Source organism: Lampetra planeri, chromosome 23 (assembly GCF_965212315.1).
Source record: "Lampetra planeri chromosome 23, kcLamPlan1.2.h2, whole genome shotgun sequence".
NCBI classification, from domain to species: domain Eukaryota; kingdom Metazoa; phylum Chordata; class Hyperoartia; order Petromyzontiformes; family Petromyzontidae; genus Lampetra; species Lampetra planeri.
The window spans coordinates 4,911,563-4,931,049 of NC_136129.1; the positions used below are offsets into that span (position 1 = coordinate 4,911,563).

The 19,487-nt window shown below is 47.1% G+C and overlaps 1 protein-coding gene across 1 annotated transcript; it reads right to left on the bottom strand.

Annotated features, from left to right (window-relative positions):
- Positions 1 to 996: 996 nt before the first annotated feature.
- On the bottom strand, positions 997 to 14,375 carry ATP6V1H (ATPase H+ transporting V1 subunit H). Its single transcript, XM_078604843.1, has 15 exons — positions 14,265 to 14,375; positions 12,837 to 12,941; positions 11,300 to 11,399; positions 10,704 to 10,793; positions 10,337 to 10,450; positions 9,493 to 9,597; positions 8,857 to 8,904; positions 8,310 to 8,407; positions 7,647 to 7,839; positions 7,023 to 7,091; positions 5,965 to 6,074; positions 5,487 to 5,612; positions 4,998 to 5,099; positions 3,750 to 3,863; positions 997 to 2,792 (listed from the first exon to the last, which is right to left on the bottom strand). Exons 2-15 carry the CDS (start codon positions 12,935 to 12,937, stop codon positions 2,735 to 2,737), a joined length of 1,428 nt encoding a protein of 475 aa, XP_078460969.1. The 5' UTR covers positions 12,938 to 12,941; positions 14,265 to 14,375; the 3' UTR covers positions 997 to 2,734.
- Positions 14,376 to 19,487: the final 5,112 nt, after the last annotated feature.

Consider the following 19,487-nt stretch of genomic DNA (forward strand, 5'->3'; position numbering starts at 1 on the left):
AGCCAGGTGACTTTGCTGTTGGTAACTTGTGGGTGATGTTACCGTGTGTTTTTGTAGTCTTCCGCCGGGACTATTTGTGGCACTCTAGTCAAGTTAACAAGCAATTGCAGGGCTGCGCCTCCAGCTGCATTATGAAACTAAACTATTAAACCATTGGAACCTCATTTGCCAGTAACAAAATATAATTGGCTTTTTACCCTTTTATCTGGCAACAAAACTGACACCTTTTTTACAAGGAGTCATGTTTGCATTGATCACAATACCTGCAGTCGGAATGCAAACAAAAAACACACAACTCTGATAATGTATGCACTGTCCTTGAAGTTGATTGGTCCAGACCCGAGACAGCTTTCTTTAGAGCCTAGTCTCACATGGTGTTGGACCAGATGACGCCAAAAGGCGCACAACTCAAAGACAATGCACCATCAGAGTATGAGAGCTCGGGGTCAAGCATTTACACCATTGGAACCTCATTTGCCAGTAGAAAAATATAATTGTTTTTTTTATCCTTTTATCTGGCAACAAAACTGACACTTGTTTTTACAAGGAGTCATGTTTGCATAGACCACAATACCTGCAGTCGGAATGTAAACAAAAAACACAACTCTGATAATGTATGCACTGTCCTTAAAATTGATTGGTCCACACCCGAGACAGCTGTGAAACTAGGCTCTAAAGAAAGCTGTCTCGGGTGTGGACCAATCAATTTTAATACCGTAAAATATTTTTAATTGTTACATTTTTATTATTTCCCTTCTACGTGACTTTACCGAAAGAACCAAGAAGATGAATCCCTGCAGTCACGAAAGCTTTAAATCGAAATTTGCATCATTGTTTTAACTGAAAAATCCTAAGAGTTGGAACTCACGATCTCTGGATAGCAGGTCCAGTGTGCCAAGCATTATACCACGACAGCAATCCTCTCACCGAGATTAACGATGGCATAGATTTCACAATCTCACACTGGCATTTTGCACAGGAAGACAGACACACGGACACAGTTGTACATTTATTTTCATTAACCCAATTAGTTTTCACTGATGTGGTTAGAGTGTTTTTTTAGCATCGGCTCACATCCGAGAAGAAACTTTCTAAACATCAAAACGTGGCACAAACACAAATATTGACACCACACAACCACTGCGACAATTACAGTTAATCGGTTTCAGGATCATTACATTAAGCATCAACATTTTAATTCCCACAGTACACATTATATCTCTAGTTCCTTACAGTGGACTTGGTTGCTGCCCCCAAGTAGCATTCATGTTATGGGGCACATCGAGAAAAAAAGTGCGTTGTCGTACAGTGGGGAGGATAAGCCAGCCCCCCCCCTTTCCCAGTGGAACATCTGAGCCGGGCCCTCAAAAAATGGGTGGTGTTTTTCCACTGGCTATTTGCTGTGACGAGCTGGAACCAAAAACGTGATGTGCTGCTCTCGCATATCTGAATCTGGGCTCGGGGGCCAAGGAGGGCCAGAGTTTGGGGCTCGTGGTTTATTGTGACGGCGGTGCATTGCAAGAAAGATAAGCAACACAGTGTCGCCGCGTCACCTTCACGTCTCGACTTTTTCATTGTGTACACATCATCGGCATCACGGCTCTGCTTCCACAGCAGAGGTCGCAAACAGGTTTTGATTCCTTACCTGTACCCGGCCGCACCAGGGTCGCAAACGGGTACCCGTACCCGGCCGTACCCGTACCCTACCCGTACCCGGCTGGGTACGGGTAGGGTATGGGTATCGGGTACCCGGTTGCGACCTCTGTTCCACAGGGGAAAATTCTGGCCTCTCCCAAGTCGTGCCGGGCTGGCTTGGCACAGCCCTGGCGCAGCTCAGTTGTACAGTGAGAAAAAAAGAGGTATCTGACGTGAATGATCCCATAATTGCACAAGTATAAGAAAGATGTACAAGTCAACACTAAATTCCTTTGTGAGAATGATTTACGCACCATTAGTGAACTTAAAACAGTGAAAGGGTTCCTTTGCAAATGAGCTGCAGGCAGCTCGATTGAGCCAAATCATAAATTGCTCCACATACCACAAAAATACGGCAAAATAAAAACAGGTTTCAGCTTGACTAAATATCTTCAGTCAGGTCTAGCCATATGAAGCAATGGTAAAAAGGACACCCTGATTTTATGGTCAGTAGCTATCCAAGATTGTCCAAAAAGACTGAATCATTAACACATAAATTCTATAATTATATTGGAATATTAGCAATAGCTCAACATAAAACGAAATGTATTTTTACTTGTGTTGTATGTGTAAGCATGTCAGAGTTTCTCTATGGGCTGCATGTCTGCCTGTGTGTGTACTTGTGTCCGAATTGATTATTGATGTTGTACATATTTGTGCCTTATGGGTGTGTGTTGTGCAGTAGTGACATGAAGGTCTGCAGTCAGTGCCAAACCGTGTTACCATCACCACCTAGCCTGGGCCTCCACATCAACCCCTCCTATACAGTGCCTGGTGTGGTTGCAGTGCGGTCATGAATATCAGCATAGGAAAAACAAAGGCGGCCCGGAGGTAATTTTACCAGCTTTCACCACCTACTCATTCATGTGCCATCCTCACCTTAATAACTGCTTATCAACAAGCCTATCCAGGCCAAAAATAAAAACTGTCTTGTGTGTATGTGCATGTGTGTTCTTGTGTGTGTGCATCCGCCTACAGTTGAGTGAATGAGTATGCCTGCTGGATTTGTGGAGTGTTAGGTGCACAGTTGTGCTGTCATTTAGCCTCTGGTCTGTCCAGTCGCCTCCTCGGACTTGAGCTGCTTTCCGAGATATTCCCTAGGGTGCAAGAGACAGGAGGGAAGGTAGCAAACACAACAATGATGTAGTCAACACCGCAAGTCGCAACAACTTTGGGATGCATCCAACCGTGGAGAATGACTGGCAACTCATGACACATTGTTGAGCTAGGCTGCAGATGGTGCTCTCGCTCTCAAACGACATGAATTGTACCTGCACCTTACCAAGTTTGATTTATACCCGTTTTGAATGCCCCCATAAAAAATACGGCTACAGGAATGAAATTGTAGTCAATAAGGTTAAAACAAGGGAAGGACACTTTTCTTAATATCGATGCTTCAGCTCACGACACACACAAATCGAATCGCGTGTGTAAGCATTTATATTTTTGTTCGATCCATAAGTGTTGCATGTAATGGGCTCACATGACCTCTTCACCCACTTTGCTACATTTACCACAACACTAAGTAATTACAGGACTGAATAGCAACATTCTACATGCTCACGCATCTATACTCCCTGCCTTCACCAACGTGCACTGAACAGTGTGGTGAAGTTCGATCAATAACACTTGTGACTCGTATTGCGTGGATTGCAAATCCAACGGTGGATTGCAAATGTAAATATGAATTTTTTGATTTATATAGCGTCGTTCATGCAAAGTGAATCTCACAATCACTGAGGAACCACAGATAAGCTGGAAGGCTGCCAGGCAGTGGGCTGGCACCAACAATTACCCAAGCTCTGCGTTCCTCTAATATAAAGATGTTTTCAGCCAATTAATGAGTGTTGTACAATTTATGAGTGAAATATTATATTGGTGTTATGCAGGTGTCCGTTAAAAACGCTTGGTCTCGATAAACTCTCACCTGGTTTAAATGGCGATTTAATGACAACATTAATATCGTGACACTTGTGTCCGCCTGATGCTCCTGTCGGTGTAAAAGCCCGTAGCTCACGTGAATGTGCAGTGTGCGTGTGCACTGAGGGTCCCACCAGTTGTGAACCATGAGCTTCTGCACGGCGAGCAGGGCGTTGTAGCGCACGTGCTGGTCCTCGTGGTGCATGTGGTTCATCACCAGGGTCTTACCACCCAGCTGCTCTATAATTCTGAACAAATACAAACACACAACGTAGACGTATGCTTACGTGTTCACTACGTAGGGTCAGCATCAGCACCGAGAGCCAGACTGCTCACTAGAGACACCTATACAGGTAGTCCCCGACTTACGATATTTCGATCTTACGATGGCGATAGCGATATGACAAAATAGTAAAATATTTAACATTTTGCCCAGCAGGCAAACGCAGCAGCGTACGAGGTACGATACTTTACGGTGGGACGCTGCCGGGATGTACTGTACGCATATAGTTTATACAGTACGGTACTGTAAATTGCTCTGTTTTGCTAAATTATCACCATTCTTTAAGACTCCCGGGTAGGCTAGGCCATTTTCGACTCACGATATTTTCGACTTACGATGGGGTCGTCGTAACGCATCTCCATCGTAAGTCGGGGACTACCTGTACTCCTTTTCGACTACCACATCCAAGCCAAGCCAGCGGGGGACCTTCACGTTATGGATATTTGCGAAGCCGAGCCATAACCAAACCATGATACGATGGCCTCACAGGACATCTGAATCTGGCTCTGGGTCAAGCAGAGCCAGGGGTGGATGGAGTTATTGACATATTCATTGCATATGACGTCAGCGGCACAGTTCCGCTTCTATAAAACTAAACTTTTTTATTTTACCAGGTATGCCCCACTGAGCTAAATAGCTATTTTTCAGAAGCGACCTGGCCAAAAATGATAACACGAGGTGGCTTACCACGTATAAATGTATTGCAGCCAAATTCTCTAAAAGCATGTTTCAAAATGTTGAGGGAAAAACTGGAGGACCCGGAGAAAAATCCACGCGACCAAGGGGAGAGAGACATGCAAACTCCAAATATACAGGTGTCAAGAGTCGGGATCAAACCCACGACCCTCCTGCATACCAAGCAAGGAGTTAACATCTTGCCACCGCTGCGCTTCTGGAGCGGAAAAACAACCTGGCGCCTCCTGAGCCGCACGAGGCTGGCTTGGCGTGGCCCTGGCGCAGCTCGGTTGTACCATGAAAAAGAGGTGCTATTGACAAGACGGCATCCATCTAACCATAATCCAGAGCCACCCCCACATAACGAAGTGTGTAGATGATGTTGGTGTATGGGCGCGCTGGGCTGCGACGAGCGAGCGAGTACCGTTTTCCACGGGGATAGTGCCGCACGTACTCCCCCACGTCGTGCGCTGCCACGGCCAGGATCTGAGGCTCCTCGGAGCGCTCGAGCAGACGTGTAAGAATCCTGAAAAACCAAGCACAAAAAGCAAAGATAAAGATCCCCCAGTATATCCTTCGCAAACTGTTGGGGCAAGTGCTGTTAAGTGAGCACCTACGAAGGCCGGCTCGGCACACGAGGGGGTGGGTGGCCCGCACCACGCCCGGCCGCCTTTGTCTCCCCAGTGGCAATGTTTACACACCACACCAGGTACTCATTCGATGCCGAATTGACCTAGAGGAGGCCCAGGACCGGTTTAGATATTCGTCACTGGTGTTGGCTGTGAGCAGGAATCTAACTCGGGTTGCCGGATCCGTAGGACAGCGTGCTAACTGCTATACCACGCGAAGCGCTATACACACAGACACATACACACACGGAAAGCACCTCAAACACAGAAAGGGTGAGACTCACTTGAGCAACTCGCAGTTCTTCTCGTTGAGTCGTGCCGCGTTTTCACGCCAGAACTTCTCCGACTTGTGCACGGGGCTCCACTCCAGCCGGCCAGACTTCAGCTCCGAGCTGTACTCGTCAAATGAACTGCAATGCAAATATGTAAGTACACAAAAGATAAAAATAAGAATCCTCCATTGAGCCTTCCAGACTATCGCTGCTAATTAAACCTCTGAACAACACATGAGGTGGTGCGATAGACACCACGCCTGGCCGCCTTTGTCTCCCCAATACTCATTTTAAAGGTGCACACAGATGTACAAGATCTCCCATATAGCCAATACAAGCTGCTAGGGCAAAGGGCAGTTCGCAATCACCTATTAACATGGCACATGAGGTGGTGTGATCAGAACTACACCCGGTCGCACTCACACAAACACACACACCCATGCTTGCACACGCATCCCGGGAGCCCGTTTTGTTTGAACCGCGTGTGCACCTGAGGTCCTGTACGCTCTCTCCGAGTTTGTCGAGCAGAAAGCGGATGTCTTCCGAGATATCCTCATCGTCGTATTTCTGCTGCTCCAGGTTCTCCAGCTGCTTCAGCACCTGCGGCACGGTTCAATGACGATTAACGACGACGATGATAACACAAGTCAAGGTTTGTCGTGGCTGTGACGGTACCACCTGAAGACAGAAGCTTGTGTTGCCTCCGAAACGTCGTGATTTTTATTTTTATTTTATTTTACTTTTTAATGTTTTTACCTACGTGACTTTACCGAAAAAACCTAAGAATATGAATACAAGTCAAGGTGCAACAATGGATTGATTCATCATCATCATCATCATCCGTCTTAAAATCACTGACAGTTTCCATGATGTATAACTATTTGGTGGTCTTCAGTCTAAGTTGGTACGATTTAACAGGACGCTGTACAGGTAGTCTCTCTACTTACGATGGAGATGCGTTACGACGACCCCATCGTAAGTCGAAAATATCGTAAGTCGAAGATGGCCTAGCCTACCCAGGAGTCTTAAAGAATGGTGATAATTTAGCAAAACAGAGCAATTTACAGTACCGTACTGTATAAACGATATACTGTATGTATTTATTAATTACAATACTGTATTGCACAGTAAAATGTAAAGTAAAAAACAAGGTAAATACTTAGCCTACCTACATGAACTGCAATTTAATAGAAAGTTTTTTCAGGAAACAATCCTCTCTTCTATAAAAACTTTTAACATGCTTTGAAACACAAAAAACACAGAAAAAAATACACGCGCTAACACCGAGACAACTTAACTCCGTCGACCGCTGGTCAGAGTGAGGCATCACACAAGGCGGGAGATGCCTACATCCCGGCAGCGTCCCAACGTACAGTATAGTACCGCGTACGCTGCTGCGTTTGCCTGCCGCGCGAAATTAAAATATGTAACAATTTTGTCGTATCGCTATCACAATCGTAAGATCGAAATATCGTAAGTCGGACCATCGTAACTCGGGGACTACCTGTATTTTAGTCGGTGCTGCCATAGCTCAAAGGTTCAGCTCACCTTTCCCTGGATCATGGCAAGAGCGTACTCCTGCCGACTCTCACGCTCCACACTCTTCTCCAGAAGATTCTGTTCCACACACGACAACCACCACAACAACCATTACATTCCTCAAGCAACACTTATCACACCACTCACCATCACAACCACCACAACAATCACAACCACCATCTCACCATCATCACAACACATAAAACAACACCCATCATGCGTATGTATGTATGTTGAACTTCTTTCACACCGTACGTAGCCAACCGTCACAACCACCATAGCAATCATCACCTCCGTAAAAATAACCACCTCCACAATGACAACACTCACTGTTACCATGACCGTCCCCCACCACCACCATCGTGTGTGCTCATGGTTGCGTGTGTGTACCAGCGGGTGCATGTGTGCGTGTGAGTGTACCTGTGCATGGATATTCACTGTGGGTGTATCCATTCATGTGCAATTGCCCATGTATGTGGTTTTACTACTGCATGTTACATTTTCTAGTATGTGCACAAGATTGTACATGTGTGTGTGCGTATGCATGTTGGGGCAAGTGCTGTTTACAAGTTAACGACGTTTGGCTTTGTGCACGAGTGAGTGTGTGTGTGCGAGCGAGAGAACCAGACATACACGGAAGGTGGCAAGGATGATGCGGGTGACCTTCTCCTTGACTGACTCCTGCAGAATGTCGGACAGCGTGGTGACCATGTTATAGCGACGGATGCTCTCGCACATCTGCGGGCTGAACGTGAGCAGCCAGAGACAGAAGATCATCTGGTACTGCAGCTGGAAGCCACACTTGGTGTGCAGGACCGACATTACACTGTGGAAGCACACACACACACAGCGGAAAGAGAGGCATGGTGAGAGATACGCAGTGGAGTCTATGTGTGTTTGTTTGAGCATGTGGTCCGCGTGAGTGTGTGTGTGTGCATTGCCACTGGTTCGTGTGTCTTTCTCTTTGTGTGTTCCTGTGTGTCTCGGTGTGCGTGTGTGAGTGCAGTAGTGGAGTAGTTAGCGCGATGCGCTAAGAACCCAGCGACTCAAATTCAATTCCTGGTCGTGGCTAACAAACAGTAGCAAATATCTGAACTAATCATATGCCTATCCGTTGTTGATTCAGATTTTTAAATGAGTACCGGACATAGTGGTGGTGGTCACACCACTCCCTCATGTGCCGCCAGCCTCCACATAGGTGCCCAATAACAGAACATGCCCAAACAACCTATTTCGGCTATATGGAGGGTCTTTGTCTTTGTGCCATTGGAGTGTGTGTGAAGAAGCATCACTCACCAGCTGACACCATCCATCTCCACCCAGGCGAAGCGATACTCGTTCACCCTGAGCATGAGCTGCAGGCATCCGGCCGAGCACTGCAGGTACTGCGAGTTCTGCACAAGCCATAACGGCGACAGAAATGTCAGTGACTTGGTAGTGGTGGGCAAAGACTTGTGATGTTTAAGTCACTTGTGGAATGCAGATCCGTTAACGACAGTGGCTTAGAAAAATATTAATTCACCCCAAACGTGGTCTGGGTTGATGCTGGTTTCTTAAATTGTATACATTTCTAAATCACTACGCAAAGCCTTCACTACAACCTCACTGCAATGACGGAGCATCTGACTGATTTGAAAGTATTTTTTGTTGTTGCTATGGAACCTTCCAACTCGCCTATTTAGTTTATTTTCATTTGAAGTTCTCAAATTAATTCGACCACATTTAACGCATGTGTCGGGAATCTACTATAAACTCTCACATGGTAACCTTTAGTGAGAGGCACCGTGCCGTCATTTCCCTGCGGCGTCTCGTGTTTTGCACGGTTCTGCTGGAGCGGACATACCTCGGTCGGTGAGACATGGCCACCGTCTTGTCCACCTGGGCGATTTTTCTACGCATTACACACATTACACAAAGGGAGAGATAGTGTGGGTCAGCAACTCAGAAGCATCACAACTGTGTTTAAGACAAAGGCGATCAGGCGTTCATGTGCAGCCAGTGCCAGTTAATTCATATGTTTCTTTCCCCCAGAATATTTGTTCCCCCTAGGAACAAATATATATTTCGGAATATTGGTGAACATTGGTTCTCCTTTAAACTATTAACTATTTTTTATTTTACTAGGTAAGGCCCACTGATCTACATAGATCTTTTTCAGAAGTGACCTGGCCACAAATGATAGCTCAACGAAGTGGCTTATCATGTGGATAGTTATAGCAGCAAAATACTCTAAATACGTGTTTCTAAATGTGGAGGAAAAAACCAACGGACCCGGAGAAATATCCATATGACCACGGGGAGAATATGCAAACTCAAAATATATGGACATCAGGGTCGGGATCGCACCCACTGCCTCTTATGTACCTGGCGAGGTAGTTAACATCTCACACCGGTGGTGCCCATTGCATATTTGTACCCCTTTATTTTTTTGTTTGTAACAAGTAATCATACAAGTCCTATGTCCATGTATGTGTGGCACCTGTGAGCCAAGCTGTGTCTTGAGCCAGTTGAAGTAGTAGGTCAGGTCACTCCCCTCCATCAGCTCCTTGCCCCACGCCGCCAGCTTCGCAATGATCCGAGCAGCCTGCGCATGCGGCCACACAGGTGAGCACGCGCACGCACTCCAACGTGGCAACAGAGCGTGATAATCTCCAGCGAAGGCAAAGCCAAAATACACTCGCCAAGTAACTAAATTAATTATATTATTTAGGTTGGTGAAACACGTGCCTAGCTGCAAATGGTGCTGTGTAAGTCTGTAGAGCCTGCACTGATCAGCGTACTGCAGTGCGATGGTGGGTTAGCTTCACCAACCCATACTGACCAGCGTGGTGAAGTTTGGTTAAACAACCCCCGTGACTGACACAGTGTGCAGAGGCCTTCATGTAGCAGTTGATTGACAAAGGGCTCTAGTTGCTCCATCGCCTTTTGACCACATCACCCAGCATTTACCCGATCTCGTGAGCCCTCATAGCTTAGCCTAGATAGTGCTTGGATGGGTGGTCTCCGCACATACAACTGGTGTTAGAAGCTGCTGTGAGCCAAGAAGTGGGCATTAGAGGGCAGTGTTGCAAAATCCATCATTGTACTGTACGTCTATGCTCCTACATCTATGTCGCCCACAATCATCAACCCGTACTGACTGGCGTGGTAAACTACAGTCAAACGAATGGCATGACACGCACGGCGTGGGGAGGCCCTCATCCAGCAGTCCATTGAGAAAAAAGCCCGTGTGCTTACATAATAATGGGGAGAAGATTCAAATCACTTGTATAACAAGTAATAACATGGCGACATCCATGCTGACGACGCCCAAGAGTGTGCACCTGGTGAACGGTGAACTGGTCCTGGCGGTTGAGCATGGGGAGGAAGTAGGACCAGGCCGAGGACTTGTTACGCCTGGCGTGGTCAAAGAAGATGGACACGCGGCTATGGTCCTCCTAGTGAATGCAACGTCACGAGCAAATAAAAATATAGTTTGCACCACAACAGCAAAAAACACAATGGTGGCAAGGCCACAGAAGTAATCCCCAAGCAAGTTGAGTGGATGATGCTCTTGAAGTAACCGGCATTAATTTCAAATTAACCATTTCATTGCCACACAATCATAGTTATGAGTGGCACACTTGAACCAAAATAGTAATTGACCACTCGATCAACGTGGAGGAGAGGAAAAAGTGGTGGAGGAGTCACCTGCAGCATGTCGTCCACCATGGTGAGCAGCAGCTGCACCGTTTGCTCACGCGAGATTTGCGACATCAGATTCAGGAATGTCTTGGCTGTCTGCACACGGAAAGCAGGCATGACACGTGCACACAAGGAAATGACCACATGCCCTTGGGGACGTGGTTGATTCCCACGTGTAGACACAGTCAATGCAGAGTCCGGTATATGCACGTGCACATGCACTCAATAAACTTCAAACAAAGCTTTTCACGGTCTGTTCTGTTAGTGAGCACCTTTAAGGTTGGCACGGCACACGAGGGGTGGTCTGGAGAGCACAACACCTGGCCAGCTTCGTCTCCGCAATGCTGATGTTTACACACTGCACCAAGTATTCAGTTAAAGCTGAGTAAACCTACAGAAGGCCTAGGACCGGTTCAGATATTCTTCACTGTTGTCAGCCATGGCCAGGAATCTAACTTGGGGAGTCAGGTGTATAGCACAGTGTGTTAACCACTTCTGCTCCTCACATACTCAAACCCACACAAGAACCACACCAACACGGACACACATATATACATATTCACACAGCCTCTCACTGTCACTGCACGTGTGTGGGTATGCACCTGTATGCCCTCCGTCTCCAGAATGTGCTGCCGCTGGGCGGTGGGCATCCGCTCGAATCGCTTGATGAACTCGCAGTCATCCTGGGAGATCATCTGACTCCTGCCAATGTGGCACAGCACAACGCGACACAGTACGCCGTCAGCACCCCCAACCTTCCATGCATCAGCGATGATCGGTGAAGTCTTTGATTCAAATGTATTCTTGCATTCATGGTACTTGCGTTGAAGTGTGGTAAAAATCTATATCTTTTTTAAATTCACCTATGTTGTATGCAGTACTCCAGGTGAGATTTTGAGTCTCAGCAATTTACCCTCCAATTTTGATACTATCTTACACATTAAATGCCAATGTCTTATGGACAGCCCTTTGACAATGCAATATTGGATGAAGGGCTCCCCACAGCACACTGCTCATGGGGGTTGTATGATCATACTTAACCACATGCCGGTCAGGGTGGGTTTGTGAAGGGGGAGTTGACCAGGACCGGTTGAGATATCACTTGCCACTGATGTTAACTGTGACTGTGAATTGAACTCAGGTCACTGGGTCCATAGAACGGTGCACCAGCCACTGCGCCACACATCCCCACCACATTTTATTGTCTATTGAGACTCATGTAGATATGAATGTAGGTGTTTTTTTAGTACACGTTTATCAATGTTCACATCTAGACATGCATCTTCCATATATGTTGCATTGTTATTTCTATGCACCTGATTGTTTAAATATTTTGCTCGCTTTAATAATTTGATGTTGAACACCGGAATTGTACTCAAAATGTCATTTCTTTCATTTTACTTCTTTTCGATTTTACCAGTTTGGCATTATACCTATGTATTGACATTGCTACGTTTGATTTCATTTGCTGTGCTTAAATCGTTGTGAATAAGAAGTGTTATGTTTGTACTTATTTGACAGATTTTCCTTGAAAAAGACAGGCCCTCACCTGGCTATAGAGAATATTATTTGATATAATCGAAAATACTAATCTGTCCCTGAGTGTTATACCTAGAGGAACACATGGATCAGGGGACAAATTAAAGACATCATATTCACAAGTAATAAGATTCAATGGGCTTGGGCAGGATACATTATTATTAGGGATGGCCAATGGACGATACTGGTGATCAAGTGGCAGGATACGTATGTACATTGAATATGTGTCTATGAATATGCGACTGTAAGCAAATATGAATTTGCCAAACATGGGTATACCAGTTCATGTATAAGACCACGTTGGATTGTCGCATCACGAGACCTTGTGGGATAAGAGCTTGGGCAGCCCTTCATGCACCAGTGGATACAGCATGGCTAATGGGGAGCCCTTCGTGGAGCAGTGGATAGAGCATGACTAATAAAAACGAATCTCTTTAGAACTACTTTTTGTGTTTATTATGTTGACCTTCCCCCGCACCTGTGATTAACATGGTTGGCTACGTACGGTGCAAAAGAAGTTTCAACATACATGCATACGTGAAAGCTTATCATTGGAAGAATTGCCCGGTGTAACGCCACGGGTCTGGATGCATCACTCACTGGAGGTAAGACTGCCAGTTGACGCTGGATGAGCGAACCTCTGCTGCCTTCGCCGCCACGATGTTGGTGGGGACGAACTCGGTTACTTCATGACGATCCATGGTGCTACAACAAAGACAGAGGTTCACATGAATAGACTGTTGGGGCAAGTGTTGTTAGTTAATACACACGCACACACACATGTCCGACGTTTTGCTACGCGTGCTGGAAGCTTATTCAGGAACATAAAACACATTAGAGCTATATAGTGTAACTACGAAAACCCACACGACACAGGTATTGCATTAATCGTATGATTGTAATCGATTACTTGCTGTTTATGTAAATTAAGTGTTGTCAAAGAACCCCCACAGCCTACACGGTGTGTGGAGGCTCTCATCCAGCAGTGTACAGTATTGACAAAGGGGGCTATGCATGTACGGTACATGGAAAGTACAGTTCGTGTATATTATGTGCAGTTGTACATTTTTGCTAATGGACTTTCATGATGGTGGGCAAAACAATTTGTACCAACAAGCCAAAACATTTCGATTTAAAGCTTTCGTGACTGCAGGGATACATCTGTCTGTCGGAAAGACAGCGTCTGAATTCAGACGCTGTCTTTCCGACAGACCTGTTCTTCACCTGAGGATGGCTGCTTGCGTTGTGGCCGAAACGTCGTGAGAATTATTTTATTATGTTTATTTTTATTATTTTATCATTTCCCTTCTACGTGATTTTACCGAAAGAACCAAGAAGAAGCCAAAACATTGATAAACACAAATGAGATTATTAAAATGAGACGAAAACTGCGGGGGGGGGGGGGTTAAGGGAATTGTGACCCCGAATCTTGGCAACATCCAATCTCTGTGCGGGTCATGCATCATCACTGTTTCTTGGTCACTGTACGGTGTTCATTTTAGGTCCGGGGAGCGGTGGCCATAGTACGCTGCGCTATGAACCCGCGTTATTGACGAATGTGTTGCGAATTAGTCGTGAACCCGGTGGAGATCACGGAGTCCGATTGCTGGTCACTGTTGATATCGGCGGCGAGCGATATCTGGCGCGGTTCAGGCAACTACCCCCGTCGTGAGAAACCGGCATTGACCAGCGTGGTGAATTAATGGTCAAGACAACTCACACAGGAATGTAAAACGGATAAGAACGATTCATGTAAAGAGTCACCACGCAGGCCGACGAGTGCGGCCTACACCGCGGGAGTCACCATCGGCCTCGACTTGTTACCCCTGCCGCCTCAGCGCACCATTCGCCCGCTAACCAAATGACCAAGCGGGCCGGGAGTCGTCGAGGGGTTAACAAAAAAATATAAATGTTTCACGGTGAAATTAAACGACGCGACACGAGCCGCTGGGTGATTGTGAGGGTAAAACTGATACGACGGCACACGGAATAGTTTAATTTATATCATTTTAAGACGAAAAACCTCACCTCGACTTCCCGTCGCTCCACACGGAGCTTGCGGAGATCACGGGCGGTCAGGTGACGGTGACGTCATGCGCAGGGTCCTTAGGGTTCCGAGTCTGCAGTGAGACTCATAGGGGCAGACTAAGGTAGTGTTAGGAGCCTTGGGGTGCAGTGTCTGTGGTGAGACTCATAGGGGCAGACTAAGGTAGTGTTAGGAGCCTTGGGGTGCAGAGTCTGTGGTGAGACTCATAGGGGCAGACTAAGGTGGTGTTAGGAGCATTGGGGTTCAGAGTCTGTGGTGAGACTCATAGGGGCAGACTAAGGTGGTGTTAGGAGCATTGGGGTCAGAGTCTGTGGTGAGACTCATAGGGGCAGACTAAGGTGGTGTTAGGAGCTTTGGGGTTCAGTGTCTGTGGTGAGACTCATAGGGGCAGACTAAGGTGGTGTTAGGAGCCTTGGGGTTCAGTGTCTGTGGTGAGACTCATAGGGGCAGACTCAGGTCGTGTTAGGAGCCTTGGGGTTGAGTGTCTGTGGTGAGCTTCATATGGGCAGACTAAGGTGGTGTTAGGAGTCTTGGCGTTCAGTGTCTGTGGTGAGACTCATCGGGGCAGACTAAGGTGGTGTTAGGAGCCTTGGGGTGCAGAGTCTGTGGTGAGACTCATAGGGGCAGACTAAGGTGGTGTTAGGAGCATTGGGGTTCAGAGTCTGTGGTGAGACTCATAGGGGCAGACTAAGGTGGTGTTAGGAGCATTGGGGTCAGAGTCTGTGGTGAGACTCATAGGGGCAGACTAAGGTGGTGTTAGGAGCATTGGGGTTCAGAGTCTGTGGTGAGACTCATAGGGGCAGACTAAGGTGGTGTTAGGAGCCTTGGGGTGCAGAGTCTGTGGTGAGACTCATAGGGGCAGACTAAGGTGGTGTTAGGAGCATTGGGGTTCAGAGTCTGTGGTGAGACTCATAGGGGCAGACTAAGGTGGTGTTAGGAGCATTGGGGTCAGAGTCTGTGGTGAGACTCATAGGGGCAGACTAAGGTGGTGTTAGGAGCTTTGGGGTTCAGTGTCTGTGGTGAGACTCATAGGGGCAGACTAAGGTGGTGTTAGGAGCCTTGGGGTTCAGTGTCTGTGGTGAGACTCATAGGGGCAGACTCAGGTCGTGTTAGGAGCCTTGGGGTTGAGTGTCTGTGGTGAGCTTCATATGGGCAGACTAAGGTGGTGTTAGGAGTCTTGGCGTTCAGTGTCTGTGGTGAGACTCATCGGGGCAGACTAAGGTGGTGTTAGGAGCATTGGGGTCAGAGTCTGTGGTGAGACTCATAGGGGCAGACTAAGGTGGTGTTAGGAGCCTTGGGGTTCAGAGTCTGTGGTGAGTCTCATAGGGGCAGACTAAGGTCGTGTTAGGAGCCTTGGGGGTCAGTGTGTGGTGAGGCTCATAGGTCGTATAAGGAGCCTTGGGGTTCAGAGTCTGCAGTGAGGCTCATAGGGGCAGACTAAGGTGGTGTTAGGAGCCTTGGAGTCAGAGTCTGTGGTGAGGCTCATAGGGGCAGACTAAGGTCGTGTTAGGAGCCTTGGGGTTCAGAGTCTGTGGTGAGGCTCATAGGGGCAGGCTAAGATCGTGTTAGGAGCCTTGGAGTTCAGTGTCTGAGGTGAGCTTCATAGGGGCAGACTCAGGTCGTGTTAGGAGCCTTGGTATTGAGTGTCTGTGGTGAGACTCACCAGTGACGAATGATATCTGAACCAGTCCTGGGTACTCCTCACCCCTCCACGAATCTGCATTGACTAACGTGGTGAAGTATGGTCAAACAATCTATACAACGGACACTATGTATTGAGGTTTTCATCCAACTGAAATGGCAAACGGCTGTAGAATACACAACGACGCGCTTGAGGCCACGTGAAGTGTCGAAGGCTCGCTGCTGGCAGGAGGTCACGCGACAGACCAAGGTGCCATGGGTTGACTGACTGATATAACTGGTAGATGCACCACCTGTGCCCCTTACTGTGCAAACTTGCTAGATTTTAACCCTTCGGTGCTCCGCTCGTTGTTGCCCTCCTCTTCCCCAGCCCGTGTCGTGCCCGTTTAGCCCCCTCTGCTTGGGCATGCGGTGCCTCGCCTGCCGGAGATCAGAAACCCAGTCTCACACACACACACACACAACTCACACGCAAGTGATAGATATAATAAACAGCACAAAGTCAAAAGCCCGTATAAACTACATAGATTGTTGGGGAAACCTATATAGGTCGGTATTACACCAATACCAATAACCACCATTCACCACCACGGCGCCTGTGTCACGCCAGTTGCACCATGAGGCCACGTGCAGTGTCGAAGGCTCCCTGACAGGAGGTATCAGGACAGACCCAGGTTCTATGGTTTTTCTGGCTGAGATTACTGGTAGATGCACCAGCTATATGACCTACTGTGCTAACTTGCTGTATTTTATCCACCCGGCGCTCCACTCGTTGTTGTGAGCGTCACTCCTCTGTCCTCTGTTGTTGCCGGAGGTCGATTGCCTCCAACTGCCCAGTAGCAGCTTCCTTCACGAGCCTCCTCCATAGAGGCCGATCTTGACACCGCTGGTACCAGTCGTCGGCAAATCCACTCAGCTCCACATCCGACCGTACCGGATCAGTCCATCTCTTATCCAGCCCATGCCGTGCCCGTTTAGCCCCCTCTATGCGGCCAAACGGAAGCTGCTTGGGCATGCGGTGGCTTGTCTCCCCACCAGGCACTCATTTGAGGCTGAGTCGACCTAGGAGAGGTCCTGGACCGTTTCAGATAATCGTCACCGGTGTTGGCCGTGAGCGGGAATCGAACCCGGGTTACCGGGTTCATAGCGCAGCGCGCTAACCACTACACCACCGCTCCCCACAATATATAACAAAGACAAAGATCCCCCATATAGCCTTAACATACTGTAGGGGCAAGTGCTGTTAGCGAGCACCAAACAATATATATCACACACATACAGAACCACCCAACAACCACATAGAATCACACAAAGCGTACACACGCGGGGTAGATATTGCTGGCTGCACCCACAAAATCTCGCACACAGATTCACTCACACACACGGGATGGACATAGCAGACCCAGCACACACACAGAATCACACAGACACACATATTTACACTCTTTCTCACACGCGGGATGGACATAGCTGACCAAGCAGACACAGAATCACTCACACACACATTTGATAAATACAGCTGACAGCACACACACACAGTCACTCTCACACAGATTCACACACACTGCATAGATTTTGCTGACAGCACACACACACACACAGTCACACAGATTCACACACACTGCATAGATTTTGCTGACAGCACACACACAGTCACACAGATTCACACACACTGCATAGATATAGCTGACACCACACACACACAGTCACACAGATTCACACACACTGCATAGGTTTCGCTGACAGCACACACACACACAGTCACTCTCCCACAGCTTGACACTCTCACGCGCGCATACATTCGCACTGACGAGATAGACATAGCGGCCAGAGCAAGCACACACACCACACACACAGTCACGCAGATTCACACACACACACATCACAGATTCACACACACACATCACAGATTCACACACGCGCGGTCAGAGTGCATCATTCTCCGCGGTGCCGCTGGAGAGGGAATCGTGAGCTGCTGCTGCTGCTGATCATCATCATCGTCGTCGTCGCTGTCGCTGCTGCTGCTGCTGCAAGTGGAGGAGGAGGAGGAGGGATGCGCCGAGGTGGAGCAGAGACGAGCAGAGACGAGCAGCAGCAACAGCAGCAGTAGCGCATAGAGGTGAGAGCGAGACGGGACGAGGCCGGCGGGGGGGGGTTGGCATCGCGCACGGAGTCCATCGCCACTCACTCTCATCAGCGCAAGCGGCGGCGCCAGCATTAATCCGACTCGAGCATTTTTTGTGTTTATATAACGCCAGCAGCAATCGACGCTAGCCCTTGATACAGCACTCGCATTTATGCAAACCCAATGGCTCGGTGGAATACCGGCAATTCACACAACGTTATCATCGAGACAATGCCGGCTTTGGAACAATCATCGCACAGCTGTCCACCGCTGACACGAAGGACACCCTTAGAATATAAGAGCGTGTCCATCGATAGCATTAGCTACGGGGCTAGGATTATTAATACTCGCGCCTATGCAATGCTCGCATTGATGCCGCACGCGCATTTCACGCGCAGAATTCACCGTCAGCACGAACGCGTTAATGGCATCGCAAACACAGCACCCGTCGTTAGCACATGCGCAGGATTCGTATTGAATTCAGCATTACTACTACGATATAGCAGTGGCAGTGTCCCACACAGAGCATCCATCATTAGCATTCAAACTAGCATTAATACAGTCCTAGCATTACACACGCAGCACCTGTCAACTAGCATAACATACGCGAATCGAGCACGAGCATCGATACTCGGTTGAATTCACATCTACCGTCTCCAACACTACCAATAATTTTTGCATCACCGCTTGCTTTACACCATACATCTCCATCGCTAGTATTATTAATCTAGGGGGAATTACTAGCAGCATTATTAGTAAATAGTAGTGACCCGGCCATCATCGCTAACATAATGACCAGCATCGTCGTCGTCATCATCAGCACAAAGAAGAATAGTGTAACGTCGTAATCATGACCAAAATTAGCAGCTAGCATCTTAACTAGAATGTATACTTCCGTGTCGTATATCTCACGGTAAAATTAAATGCGAGCGTGAATGCATCTTGATTAACATCGAGTGTCATTAATGCAATAGTATCCTATCAATAATATTTCCTTAGATTCATTATAACAATTTCAATGTCGTAGTTCTGAATATTACCATTTCTAATACATTTAATTTCAACTCTATTCACAATTTTAATTAAAAACATGTTGTGTATTTTATATCTCTCATGTTATTCAATGTAGTAATTATAAGTGTCAGCAGTGCTTATTACAAAATACACTGGTATAACACGGTATATTATTACAGTTCAGTATGTAATATTGAAAATTACTGTTTTCATTGGTGCATAAATTTAATGAAATAGTTTAGTATTGTATTTTATTGTGCTTTATTACAGGAATAGGAGTGCCTGTGCACTGTATAGCAAGGCCTATCACAGGCTTTGCCTATCCTACACACTATTGCTGGTGTTGAATGTGAACTGACCTAATATATTAAGGTATTCATTTGTGTGCACATATAATGGACTTGACATGTAACATTATTTCTTA